Genomic DNA, 15,000 nt, shown 5'->3' on the forward strand with positions numbered 1-15,000 from the left:
CCTCTTCCACCCTTTCATCTCCTCGTCCTTTTCATCCTTTATTCCTCTTCTCCCTGGACCGGACCGGACTCCCCCTCGCTCTCTCCTTCTGTCACAAACACCGTTAATCTGCCTCTTATGAGGGGTTTTCCGCAGCGGGGAATCTGGCAACCCTGTGCCCCGTAATTGCGAGAGCCTCGCCGCTGCTTTTCTCAGATCAGCTTCGTTTTCTGACCCGCTTCAGATAAATGGCCACTTGAGTCCCGCGGATTTTTTTTACAGCTTGCTGTATTTTTGCCGTTAAAACCAGAACCATTAGCCTAGCGGAGATGAAAAGGCTTGTTTGTGTGTTTCCTCGTCAAGGAGATGATTGAGATGTCTTTAAAGTAGATTACAGATAACTATTACTGAACCATTAAACAATGCATGCTTATTACGTAAAAGCAGGGATTTTATGAACAATGAAAAATGAAATGCGAGATATTATCATGTCAGTAATTTAACACGATTGGGAAGAATCTCTGTTGATCTTTTTTGATATTCAGTTAATTGAAAATATTTATTTATGCATCTTTATTTATCGTTTTATTTATTATTAGTTGCATACTTAGTAGTGCTGCCAATCAATAGTTTAATTAAAAAAATAGTTTTTTTTACAGATAGTTTTGTGGACTTTTTATGGTTTTATCTCACTGATACCAATATTGCAGAAATGTATATTTTTTCCCTAATATTTAGCCATTGATTATGGCGATTCAGCATTACAGTATAATTGAGATTATACCATTTATTAGACTTTGGAAAAAGATAGCAACTTCTAATTTAAGTGAACTTTTCATATACATGCTTTAGATGTAATATTGTGTTTTATTTTAAGTATTATAATAAGTGCATTTTATATTTATATATATATATATATATATATATATATATATATATATATATATATATATATATATATATATAGTATAATAATATTTGTTTGTGCATTGTTAGGCTTACTATTGTAGTTTTTTAACATTTGAAACGAAAATATGATAAGTAGGCGGTAATAATTGTACAATCTGATAAACACAATTCATTTGAGTTGAAAGATAAGGTCTGTTTTCAGCCTGATGACAGATGCAGAAACAGGAGGGTGTTTATGGGACCCTCGGGCTTTCAGGATCTTATGAGCCTCATATTAAATTTAAAGTGCGAATCATAATTTTATAGCGTCTGGTTGACAAAGTGCTCGCTGAGAAAGAGAGAGCTGAAAATGAGACCGGCAAATCAGACAGAACCAGAGATCTGAGCGTCAGAAATACGAAGTCAAACCCTTCCAGCAAACTTAAATCCTGACGGTGACCTTCATCTGATTTAGCGCCCGCAATCATTTATCATCCGTGAGTCATAGCATGTTTAATATGCCCAAAATAATCAGACGAGCTTGAATCCTTTCACACAAACATCGGCTCATCAGCGTCTACACGAGCATCTCATCTCTGTCTCTTTCTGTTTTTAAAGTTGATTCGTAATGTTTGAACAGTAACTCATCACATGTTCAGGCAGTTTGATGCATGAGCCTAATATAAATGCTAATTTAATGTACATGCACTTTATCACATGCGTGAAAACTGGAATCCGGCTTTATAAATGAATAATTCTCATTATGCATGCATGACTTTTCAAACAGATGTAGCGACAGTTTAAGCAAGTTTTCTTATTTTTTAAATTAGCGATTAAAAAGTGATTAAGTATACCAATTAGCATCCAGGACTATGTGCTTTTTTACGACAAAGCATATGAAATCTGGTTTGAAGGTTAAACTATGAATAATATGAGATGTATTATAACGTTTAAGTGTTTGATTATACGGATATACAACTATGTGTTATTATTAGGCATTTCAATACTTTAAAAATGCATTGTGTTTGCATATTTCTAGCAAAGTGCGGTGTTAATATCTGGCTGATATTTTACACGGCTGGATTTATGAAGCGCTGCAGTATTTAAATGTTAAAGGTCTCACTGCACCCCTGATTTTATGCTTTTGCCTAATTTGAAAAGCTAAAATAAGACAACTTGACCTCGGCCCCAGAGGGCTTGTGGGTAATAAAGCTCTTAGACCGCACACCGAGATCAGTGTCTTCTTAAACTCCCATCATGCTCGGCTGCGGCGGAGAGATTTATCCTGCATCTGTAAGAAAGGAAAGTTATTTAGAGCGCCAGGCGCTGGATTAAAAAGATTAGAGGGATTTTATTTGAGAGAACACTGAAATACAAACACACTCGAATACCTTTAGTAAACATTCTTCACCTTTAGGAAACACACTCAAGGCAAAACACAACGGGTGTACTGGGGAAAAAAATAACTAACAGATGTCTTCTCCAGCTAATTAATTGCATTAAGAATTGTTTTTGTATTACAAGTTAACTTAAATGTTATAATAAAATTATGTAAATAAGGCAGCTTCAAATTAAATTTACACTCATTCGCGTAAACTGTCTGAAGGTTGGATGAAGCTAGGTTCAAAATTCTTGTTCGATTTTGTTGACATATTAGAGTTAAGTGATTTTACTGTGGGGATTTTGAAATTCTCTTTTATTACTCCATCAATCAGAAAGTACTGCCAACAAATACACGATAAAACACAAAAAACACATATTCTCCTTTTTTAGGAATAAAATGTTGTATGAATCAGTGTGAATGATATATGGACAAACCCTTCTATAAATACCTTTAGAATATAGATAGAAATAAAACTCTAAGTTTTGGTGTATGTAAGTTCTCCTGAAGTGTCAGAATAACCAAAAACCTTTAAAGATCTGTGTTTTTGCCGTTTTTTGTGAAGGGTAATAGATTGTTGTATAAATCCACGTGAATGATATACAAAAAATCCCTTCTATAAATACCTTTAGAATAAGGATAGAAATAAAACTCTAAGTTTTGGTGTATGTAAGTGCTGCTGAAGTGTCAAAACAAACCCATAGCTTTCAAAGATATGCGTTTTCACCATTTTTTGTGGGGGGTAATAGATTGTTGTATAAATTCATGTGAATGATATACCAAAAAACCCTTCTATAAATACCTTTAGAATATAGATAGAAATAAAACTCTAAGTTTTGGTGTATGTAAGTTCTGCTGAAGTGTCAAAACAAACCCAAAACCTTTAAAGATATGCATTTTTGCCGTTTTTTGTGAGTGGGAATAGATTGTTGTATAAATCCATGTGAATGATATACAAAAAATCCCTTCTATAAATACCTTTAGAATAAGGATAGAAATAAAACTCTAAGTTTTGGTGTATGTAAGTTCTGCTGAAGTGTCAAAACAAACCCAAAACCTTTAAAGATATGCATTTTTGCCGTTTTTTGTGAGTGGGAATAGATTGTTGTATAAATCCATGTGAATGATATACAAAAAATCCCTTCTATAAATACCTTTAGAATAAGGATAGAAATAAAACTCTAAGTTTTGGTGTATGTAAGTTCTGCTGAAGTGTCAAAACAAACCCAAAACCTTTAAAGATATGCATTTTTGCCGTTTTTTGTGAGTGGGAATAGATTGTTGTATAAATCCATGTGAATGATATACAAAAAATTCCTTCTATAAATACCTTTAGAATAAGGATAGAAATAAAACTCTAAGTTTTGGTGTATGTAAGTGCTGCTGAAGTGTCAGAATAAACTCAAAACCTTTAAAGATATGCATTTTTTCCCTTTTTTTTAAAGAACTACATTTATAAATACTTGTGAATGATATATAAGCAAACCTTTCTATAAATACCTTTAGAATATAGATAGAAATAAAACTCTAAGTTTTGGTGTATGAAAGCGCTGCTGAACCTTTAAAGATACGCATTTTTGCCCTTTTTTAAGCAAAATATGTATAAATACGCGTGAATGATATATAAACAAACCTTCTATAAATACCTTCAGAATAGAGAGGAAAACATCTCTAAGGTTTGGTGTATGAAGTGGAGAAAAAAACTTTTTAAAGAAATGTGTTGTGATTGTAATCTGACGGCGCAAATGGAGGAAGTGTAGTTAAATAATGAATCGTTTTGGATTTATGGGTTCGTATTTGGATTCCTTTCCAGAGAGAACAAAATGCATGAAAAAGAGTTACGTTTTTTCCTGCGGCGTCTTTCCTCAAGTACACGAACACAAGTGCTTACAGCTTGATTTCACGACCCATTGCGTTACATAATGTCTCGCCGTGCAAACTTATAATGCCAGGCAAATGCATGTTGCATTCTCAGCATCGCTGCAAGGCTCCCTACAGCAGCATTACCGTAAACACTCTTCATGTACGCTTCATTTCCTCTTTCTGAACTTTCAAGAGAATCTTGCTGAGTTAGTAAGCTTAAATTATTCAAACTATTAACTGACTGACTAATAATAACTGGTTTAATGACAGACATTCGAAGGAAACTTAAAAAGCTAACTTTTTACTGTCACAGGAACATGTGTTTGGTGTGATAGTGTGTTAGAGTGCGTTTCCGGTCAAGGGCACACAGGTCTTTGATTATGTAAGCCTTGGTTTTCGGTGTGTGTGTCATGGTTTGTTGTCAGAGAGAAAGAGGTAAAGGTAAAGAGGGAGGGATGTTAACATGTCACAGAGGCTGATGGGGTTTGATGATAAAAGTCTCTCAGAGGCTCTTGACATTGCTGACACGGAACGAGCGGATGGATGGATATCAGAGGCAGAAATCCCGTATGATGCCCTGAAGGGAAGACTATATGAGAGCAGAGCACAGAAACACACGACAACGTCAGAGAACAAGAGTTCATTTGTGAAGCTAAAAGCATTAGTATATTTACCGCAGCTCAAACACACGCCGTCATCTATATATTCAGATATTTCAACATTTGATGTGAGGCATTGATATGCATTGTTTAAGTAAACTAAGTGTGTGTGTGTGTGTGTCCCTTCTGTAATCACTAATCAGTGCGTGCTGGTGTTTGAAGGTCGCTCGTGATCAGAGTATCAAACACACACACACACACACACACACACACACACACACACATACACACACTCATTCTCACCGCAGACAAACACTTCCATTACACCTTTAATCTAACACCGGTGTGTGAATCTCTCTCTCTGTATAGTGTTGATCACAGTGTCATTTTAGCAGTATCTATATATATATATATATATACACTATAGTGTGTATTCATATACTGTATATATATATATATATATATATATATATATATATATATATATATATATATATATATATATATATATATATTCAATTCAATTATTTTTATTTTCAGTTAAATTTGTAGCTTTTATTTATTTTATTTGTAGTCATTAACAGCTATTTAGATGTATTTTATATTTAAGTACTTATTTTGGTTATTCGAAAGTTTTTCATTTTTTGTAAAATTATGTTTTTTTATAATTTTTTTAAGTGATCTATTTATCTATCCATCCATCTGCTTGTTTATCTGTCTATCCTTCTATTAATTGTCTATCTATCTATCTATGTCATTTGATATATATATAATATACACATATTTGTTTTCCTAATTTAAGTGATCTATTTATTTATCCCTACATTTGTTTATATGTCTATATATATGTGTGTGTGTGTGTGTGTGTGTGTGTGTGTGTGTGTGTGTGTGTGTGTGTGTGTGAATCAGATGTTCAAGGGGACTTCATGAGAAAGATGAAACTAGTTGGCTACTTGTCTGTATTGCAGAAGTGTGAACTGGCTTGTGTGTGTGTGTGTGTGTGTGTGTGTGTGTGTGTGTGTGTGTGTGTGTGTGTGTGTGTGTGTGTGTGTGTGTGTGTGTGTGTGTGTGTGTTTTACAAAGCTCTCTGTCGTTCCCTCTTCAGAAAATTGAAAGTGGGATCAGCTCTGCAGGATTGATCCCTGCTGCTTCCGACAATGATGATCCAACAAGAGAGAAACTGCAGGGAAGCGTCTCTGCTTCAACTCGCCTCTCCACTCGAGTGTGTGTGTGTGTGTGTGCGTGCGTGTGTTGAGAGGGATTTTAGAGCGTTCGAGAGAGGAAGAGGAGGATGAGGGAGAGGAAGAGTGGCAGAATGCAGCACCTGCGTCTGAGAATCTCTCTCCTTCCCTTCCCCTGTTCTTCTGAGCATTTTTTATCCTGTTAATTGAGTTTTCTATGTTGAGTTCATACCCATTTTCTTTTTTTGGAATGTTCTGAACGTAATTGGTGATAATTATTTGTAATTATCTATAAAAACCGGCTGTAGTAAAGCCAACACACACACACACACACACACACACACACACACACAGAACACTGACTGGCTAATTGGTTGAGTGCAGTTTTCCTTTCATTAGGTCAGAGATGGAGAGATGAACTGTCAGTTGAAATAAGGCCATCCATCCATTTCTCATCAATCGTCTTTAAAGCTTATGTTTAACTTCAAGCCTAAAAGGCCAAGCTGCATTTTTGCTGATAAGGTGATCATATTTGAGTTATTTCAGTGGAAACAGACAGGCCTATATTTATTGTATTGATCTCCATTAACGAAAGTTTAATGTTTAATGTAAACATGAAAACAGAGCTTGAATCATTGCTTTTACTTTATTCATCCATGTCCCTCCAGGAAAAAGAGTTAGGTTTTTTTTGCGCAGGAAGTGCTTTTTCGCAACGGTTATAAAGAAAGCCCCTGATGAAGGGATCTGCTGAAATGAGGTTTTTTGGAAGTGTTTCACGTCCGAGTGAAGTCTTGCTGACCGTCGAGATCGTAGCATCGTTAGCTTTAGTTAATTAGTTTGCAGCATTGAATCTACTGATGCGTTCAATGCTTATTTGCTAAAAGCGTTTCTTTCTCGGTGCCTCGCTCTCGTCGCCGGTTAATGGCTCGTCCCGCTTCCGATTTCCCGGGTTAAGTGGACGTGCTAATGAGCCGTGCTGACGAGGTCAGCGCGCTGGAGGTCAAAGGTCAGATAGTTTCACAGAGAGATGAGTGATCATCCGTGTGCCAGAGGCTTCAAAGACAGAACGAGATGACATTCTTCTTCTTCTTCTTCTTTTTCTTCCGCTTATCCGGGGCCGGGTCGCGGGGGCAACAGTCTAAGCAGGGATGCCCAGACTTCCCTCTCCCCAGACACTTCCTCCAGCTCTTCCGGGGGGACACCGAGGCGCTCCCAGGCCAGCCGAGAGACATAGTCTCTCCAGCGTGTCCTAGGTCTTCCCCGGGGCCTCTTCCCGGTGGGACATGCCCGGAACACCTCCCTTGGGAGGCGTCCGGGAGGCATCCGGAACAGATGCCCGAGCCACCTCAGCTGGCCTCTCTCGATGTGGAGGAGCAGCGGGTCTACTCCGAGCTCCTCCCGAGTGACTGAACTCTCACCCTATCTCTAAGGGAGCGCCCAGCCACCCTACGAAGGAAACTCATTTCGACCGCTTGTATCCGGGATCTCATTCTTTCGGTCATGACCCAAAGCTCATGACCATAGGTGAGAGTAGGAACGAAGATCGACCGGTAAATCGAGAGCTTCGCCTTGCGACTTAGCTCTTTTTTCACCATGACAGACCAGTACAGCGACTGCATTACTGCAGAAGCTGCACCGATCCGCCTGTCAATCTCTCGTTCCATCCTTCCCTCACTCGTGAACGAGACCCCAAGATACTTAAACTCCTCCACCTGGGGCAGGAGCTCCCCACCAACCTGAAGGGGGCAAGCCACCCTTGTCCGACTGAGGACCAAGGCCTCAGACTTGGAGGTGCTGATTTTCATCCCTGCCGCTTCACACTCAGCTGCAAACCGCCCCAGCACACACTGTAGGTCTTGGCCAGATGCAGCCAACAGAACAACATCATCAGCAAAAAGCAGAGAAGCTATCCTGTGGTCACCAAACCAGACCCCCTCCGGCCCCTGACTGCGCCTAGAAATCCTGTCCATAAAAATAATGAACAGGACCGGTGACAAAGGGCAGCCCTGTCGGAGTCCAACATGCACTGGAAACAAGTCTGACTTAATGCCGGCAATGCGAACCAAGCTCCTGCTCTGATCATACAGGGATCGGACAGCCCTTAGCAAAGGGCCCCTTACCCCATATTCCCAGAGCACCCCCCACAGGACACCACGAGGAACCCGGTCGAATGCCTTCTCCAAATCCACAAAACACATGTAGACTGGTTGGGCAAACTCCCAGGAACCCTCCAGCATCCTGGAGAGGGTATAGAGCTGGTCCAGTGTTCCACGTCCAGGCGAAACCCGCATTGTTCCTCTTGAAGCCGAGGTTCAACTATCGGGCGGATTCTCCTCTCCAGTACCCTGGCATAGACTTTCCCAGGAGGCTGAGAAGTGTGATCCCCTATAGTTGGAGCACACCCTCCGGTCCCCTTCTTGAAAAGAGGAACCACCACCCCGTCTGCCAGTCCAGAGGCACTTTCCCCGCGTCCACGCGATGCTGCAGAGGCGTGTCAGCCAAGACAGCCCCACAACATCCAGAGACCTGAGGTATTCCGGGCGGATCTCGTCCACCCCTGGTGCCTTGCCACAGAGGAGCTTCTCAACCACCTCAGTGACCTCAGCTAGGTAATGGTCGAGTCCCCGGATCCCCGGCCTCTGCTCCCTCAGTGGAAGACGTGTTGACGGGATTGAGGAGGTCCTCAAAGTATTCCTTCCACCGCCCCACAATATCCCCAGTCGAGGTTAGCAGGTTCCCATCAGCACTATATACGGTGTTGGCAGGGCACTGCTTTCCTTTCTGAGGCGTCGGACGGTTTGCCAGAACCTCTTTGAGGCCGTTCGATAGTCATTTTCCATGGCCTCCCGAACTCCTCCCAGACCCGAGTTTTGCCTGCACAACCACCCGGGCAGCAGTCCGCTTGGCCCACGGTACCTGTCAGCTGCTTCAGGGGTCCCTCGGGCCAACCATGCCCGATAGGACTCCTTCTTCAGCTTGACGGCATCCCTTACTTCCGGTGTCCACCATCGGGTTCGGGGGTTGCCGCCACGACACGCACCGGAGACTTTACGGCCACAGCTCCGGACGGCTGCGTCGACCAAAGAGGTAGAGAACATAGTCCATTCGGACTCAATGTCTCCAGCCTCCCTCGGGATCCGGTCAAAGTTCTGCCGGAGGCGGGAGTTGAAGATCTCCTGACAGGGTCTCTGCCAAACGTTCCCAACAGACCCTCACGGTACGTTTGGGCCTGCCAAGTCTGTCCGGCCTCCTCCCCCGCCAACGGATCCAACTCACCACCAGGTGGTGATCAGTTGACAGCTCCGCCCCTCTCTTCACCCGAGTGTCCAAGACATGCGGCCGGAGATCAGATGATACAACCACAAAGTCGATCATCGACCTCCGCCCTAGGGTGTCCTGATGCCAGGTGTACTGGTGGACACCCTTATGCTTGAACATGGTGTTCGTTATGGACAGACCGTGCCTAGCACAGAATTCCAACAACAGAACACCACTCAGGTTTAGATCGGGGGGGCCGTTCCTCCCAATCACGCCCCTCCAGGTGTCACTAGCATCACCAACGTGAGCGTTGAAGTCCCCCAGCAGGACGATAGAGTCCCCGGTTGGAGCACTTTCCAGCACCCCTCCCAAGGACTCCAAGAAGGCCGGGTACTCTACACTGCCATTCGGCCCGTAGGCACAAATGACAGTGAGAGTCCTCCCCCCAACCCGAAGTCGCAGGGAGGCGACCCTCTTGTCCACCGGGTTAAACTCCAACACATGGCGGCTAAGCTGGGGAGCTATGAGCAAGCCCACACCAGCCTGCCGCCTCTCACCGCGGGCAACACCAGAGTAGTGAAGAGTCCAGCCCCTTTCGAGAAGATGGGTTCCAGAGTCCAAGCAGTGCGTGGAGGTGAGCCCGACTATCTCTAGCCGGTATCTCTCAACCTCACGCAACAACTCAGGCTCCTTCCCCCCCAGAGAGGTGACGTTCCATGTCCCTAAAACTAGATTCTGAGTCCAGGGGTTGGGTTGTCGAGGTCCCCGCCTTCGACTGCTACCCAAACCACAAGGCACCGGCCCCTTACGGTCCCTCCTGCAGGTGGTGGGCCCACGGGGGGATGGCCCCACGCCGCTGTTTCGGGCTGAGCCCGGCCGGGTCCCGTGGGGCAAGACCCGCCACCAGGCGCCGCATGCCGGCCCGGCCCCAGGCCTGGCTCCATGGCGGGGCCCGGCTGCGCCATACCGGGCGACGTCGCGACTCCATTCCAGGTCTTTTCCATAAGGGTGTCATGGACCGCTCTTTGTCTGGCTTGTCACCTAGGACCTGTTTGCCATGGGAGACCCTACCAGGGGCATATAGCCCCGGACAACCTAGCTCCTAGGGTCATTCAGGCACTCAAACCCCTCCACCACGTTAAGGTGGCGATCCTCGGAGGGGGGACATTCATTTCCTTAATGGTGTGACATTTGCAGAGACTCGGGGTTAAACTCATCATAGCCGTATTTCCAGAGGATTCATTAACCTTTGGTCTTCGGAGGCTGCGCGGGCGATATAAATCATTTATTTATTTGTTCATTGTGTGTTTTTATTTTCCCAGGATGCATTGCTGCAGTTGGCCTCCGTTGTTGACGTCAGCAGCCTTCAGACGACCATCAAAGATGTGCTCAGAGTTGTCCTGCCAAACGTGGTGCGAAACACACACACACACACACACACACACACACACACACACACACACACATACATTTGCATACACACACACACACACACACTTATACACATGCACGCGCACACACACAAATGCGCACACACACACATTCGCATACACACGCACAAATGCACACACATGTACACACACATACGCACACACATACGCACACACACACTTATACACACATTTGCATACACACGCAACCATGCATACGCATACACACATGCACACACACACACATTTGCATAAACTCACACACACACACACACACACACAAACTACACTAGGGTTCAAAAGTCCCTTCTGCTCCCCAGGGATGCATTTATTTGATTTAAGTAATACAGTAAAAAAAAAAAATTATTATTAATCAGCTGTTTTCTGAGGGAATATGTGTTAGAGTGTAATTTATTTCTGTGAAGCGCAGCTACATTTTCAGAAAAATGTTCAACTGTCAGAAAAAAATAGTATCCCTAAAGTTTTAAAGGGGTACTTAAACTTGTCTGTATTGGATAAAATAATAATAATAAAAGTAAAAAAGAAATTCTGTGTTTTTAAATGTTTTAAGTCAAAATGCAATTACCTTTTTTTCATGAATTTATTATATTATATTTTTTTATCAGAAACAAAATAACTTAAGAGTCTAACTCAGGATTTCAAGAAAATAAATAAATTATTATTTTTCCTATGTTTTCGATAGTATGTCCAACATTAAAATATGTATATTTGAAATGAATAGACTGAGTGGCTCCATATAGAGTATGTTCCTGCTGTTATTGTTATTCTTCGTGAAAGTGACTCTTCATAGCTTTTTAGTCGCGTGACGCTCTGGAGGATGAACTTGACCTTCAGTCTCTTCAGACCTCATTGATCTGACATCTAGTTTTTCTCGAACATGTAATGCTGTGTTCGACGCGGCCTTCAGGGTCAATCAAGCGCGTTCCAGGCCGGAACCGACGCGAAGCACAGGATGGTTTGATTTGACGCTGGAGGTCAGATTCAGATGTGTGTACGGTGAGACGGCGGGGTCAAATCTCATTCGGATTCACCCGCTCCAGACTTCATCAGCATTCTGAGTGTCTTTTCAGAGAGAAAATAGATTCTCCTGTAGGGTTTATTGATGTTACATTTGCTGGAGTCTCGGGAGTGCTTTGACTGCAACACACACACACACACACACACACACACACACACGCTGATGCAGTCATATCTGAGTGCTGTTTCTTTTATTGATTATTTTTCCGGCACACTCAAGGACGCCTCAAAACAGCAGCTAACAGCATCTCTCACGCTCCCATTTCTATTTCATATCTAATGCTGTATTAATGAAATATTTCATGTTTAATTCAAGCATATTTCCATGTAGTTAATGGCCTGTTATGTCTTTAATATTCATCAATAAATTAAGACGCGTCGGTAAAGCGCGGCACGAGAGTCAGTAATAGCTTTAGCGTGTTTGATCTCAGCGGCTCTCTCTGTTTATCGCCGGCCGTCATGTGTTCTGAATTATCCCGGTTTATTTCTGTGGATTTGTGATCCTCTGCAAAAAATAGGCATTCTGGCAAACGCCTGCTCCAAGTTTATATATCACGCAAACAAGATTTCTCAGAGGAGAAAAATGTTTAAAATATGAAGTAGATTTACATTTCAGTTCTTTGCTGATTTTCGAATCTGATTCCTTATTATTGTAGCTGTAGTTCAGCATAACTGACGAAAATATTCTCAAATGAGGTCTGGAGAAATGTGTCTCGGCAATGGGTGCCGTCGGAATGAGAGTCTGATACATCAGAATAATCCACAGCGCTCCGGTCCATCAGTTCACATCCAGAGAAGACAGAAGATCAAACTAATCCAGCTTTAAGAGGTTTTAATCTTTCATTATCCTCCAGTGAAAAAGCGTCTTGCTTCATCGGTGCAGATTTCTCTCCTGATTCAGAACGCTCTCATTCTGACGGCACCCATTCACATCCATTACTGAGACACTGATGCAGAGACGCATTTCTCATGAAGAAGGAACACACTCATCCCGGTCTTAAATGGTCTGAGGTTGAGCACATTTACATTTTTGGGTGAACTATTTGTTTAAGGATTTTATATATATATATATATATATATATATATATATATATATATATATATATATATGTGTGTGTGTGTGTGTGTGTGTGTATTTTGACTAGAAGATAAGCCTTTTTTTGCAGTGCATGTATTTAATTCTTGAAAATAACTGCTAAATTTTTTTAAAAAATAGACGATTGTGATTATGGCATAATTGGCTTTGCTACGCGTTAAAGTCTTAGACTTGGAATAATTTGAGTTCTGTTCGCGTCACGCCGAGAGCCATTCTATATAAAGTCTCACTTATTAGGGCTCTTCTCACATGCTCCCTCAGAAGACAGCTGCCTGTGTAGACAGCGAGCAGACGCTTGTCGAGGAGAGGTCGAGGAATCATGTCAAAAACTTCCCCTGACATTTCTGACAAATTAGCAGGACTGATGCGATCACCACGGTAACGGCCCCTCTCTGGTTCATCCGTTAAAACCGCCTAATGAGGGTTAACGGAGCCTGCGGCTTAACGACATTCCATCTGGAATATTTAAATATGAACTAACAAAAAACGTCAACATTCCATTTAGAACATTCAAATATGAACTAACAAAAAACGTCAACATTCCATCTAGAATATTTAAATATGAACTAACAAAAAACGTCAACATTCCATTTAGAACATTCAAATATGAACTAACAAAAAACGTCAACATTCCATTTAGAACATTCAAATATGAACTAACAAAAAACGTCAACATTCCATCTAGAATATTCAAATATGAACTAACAAAAAACGTCAACATTCCATCTAGAATATTCAAATATGAACTAACAAAAAACGTCAACATTCCATCTAGAATCTTCAAATATGAACTAACAAAAAACGTCAACATTCCATCTAGAATATTCAAATATGAACTAACAAAAAACGTCAACATTCCATCTAGAATATTCAAATATGAACTAACAAAAAACGTCAACATTCCATCTAGAATCTTCAAATATGAACTAACAAAAAACGTCAACATTCCATTTAGAACCTTCAAATATGAACTAATACCTTATATTTGATTAAACTCATGAAGGCTGGAGTTGTTACAGACAGACACATTCATAGAACTTTTCATAGAAATTTAAATAAATCACGGTATACGGTATTATCACAATGTGAGCGTAGTTGCAAAAAATAACAGGTTTAATAACGTTTATTTTTTTAAACAAATAGAACTGAATATTTAAATACAATAAAGCAATACGCAAACACAGACGTGCAATAGAATAATAGAGAATAGCGAACACTTTACAGTAACATCTCATTAGTTGAGTGTAGCTAGTGCATTAATATTAATAATGAGCAATAGATCACTACAAACATACGTTTACTACAGAAGTTATTAATCTGTAAGAAATGCAACTGTTGCAGTATTTTAACATGTTACTAAATATTGAAATTCAAGAACGTTTCGACGAATTTTTGATTGGTAGCAACTAATATAGTCGTAATTTGAAGTGTGAACGAATAATGAAGAATACAAACATTTTCAAATAATATCTAGGGCATGCTGGAGTCCAGATTAAAATGTAAAAACATTTGAGAATAAATTAAAGGTCATTGCACACCGAGTCCAAATGTTCGTATGCGTTTTCGTCTTCGTCGTCGTTCGACGATTGAGTGTCGCGCAACTCAGACTGAAACTCAGCAACGCTGTAATGTTCTTTTCCAAAAGATAAAAATGGTAATTTGCTGTATAATAGTCATTCGCAATATCGCGCGTGTTCGTTATAACGATATTTCACGTTACGAATACCAACACGTGCCCAATCACGATGATGACTCCGATTTTCGTTCGTGTTTTTCAGGAGTGTGTGTTCGTTTACCTGTTGGAGGCGGAGTCTCGGCTGCGATGTGAGGATCCGCCCCACGAGGTGGCACCAGAGGGCAAGCTCAGGTAAGGGGCGGGGCTTATGCTAATCACCCGCGGGTTAATACTGCAATTACATGGACTTCACTAAATCAAATTATTTCCCTTATTCTGAATAAGACTATATTCCGGTTTAGGTGTTCACATGAGTTGCTATATTACCTCTCACGTGCGTTCTACGTCGTCCCCTCAGGATATTCACGTATAAACACAGTTCATCTTTCTTTTATTGTTTCATTTTGAATTTTACTAAAGCTTCAAGTGCAGTTGATCATTTGTCATGCTATACGTGCAAAACGGATAACAGCGACTACAACATGAACGCCTTATTTCGATTTGTGTTTTCTTCTAGTACGACAATGAAATTCAACAATTCGTCTCCTGCAATCCAATCTCACGGCAATTCGTAAATATTTCGCTAAAAATCGCGTATGATTTTTGCCGATT

The 15,000-nt window shown here is 41.3% G+C and overlaps 1 protein-coding gene across 1 annotated transcript in view; it reads left to right on the forward strand.

The window, feature by feature from the left end:
- Nucleotides 1-15,000, forward strand: part of LOC122332939 (cGMP-dependent 3',5'-cyclic phosphodiesterase-like) — a 147,136-nt gene that overhangs the window by 82,771 nt on the left and 49,365 nt on the right. Inside the window, 2 exon segments of the mRNA XM_043230413.1 lie at nucleotides 10,472-10,561; nucleotides 14,492-14,580. Coding sequence (XP_043086348.1) covers nucleotides 10,472-10,561; nucleotides 14,492-14,580 — 179 coding nt within the window.

The sequence above is a fragment of the Puntigrus tetrazona genome, unplaced genomic scaffold (genome assembly GCF_018831695.1).
Source record: "Puntigrus tetrazona isolate hp1 unplaced genomic scaffold, ASM1883169v1 S000000150, whole genome shotgun sequence".
In the NCBI taxonomy this organism is placed as follows: domain Eukaryota; kingdom Metazoa; phylum Chordata; class Actinopteri; order Cypriniformes; family Cyprinidae; genus Puntigrus; species Puntigrus tetrazona.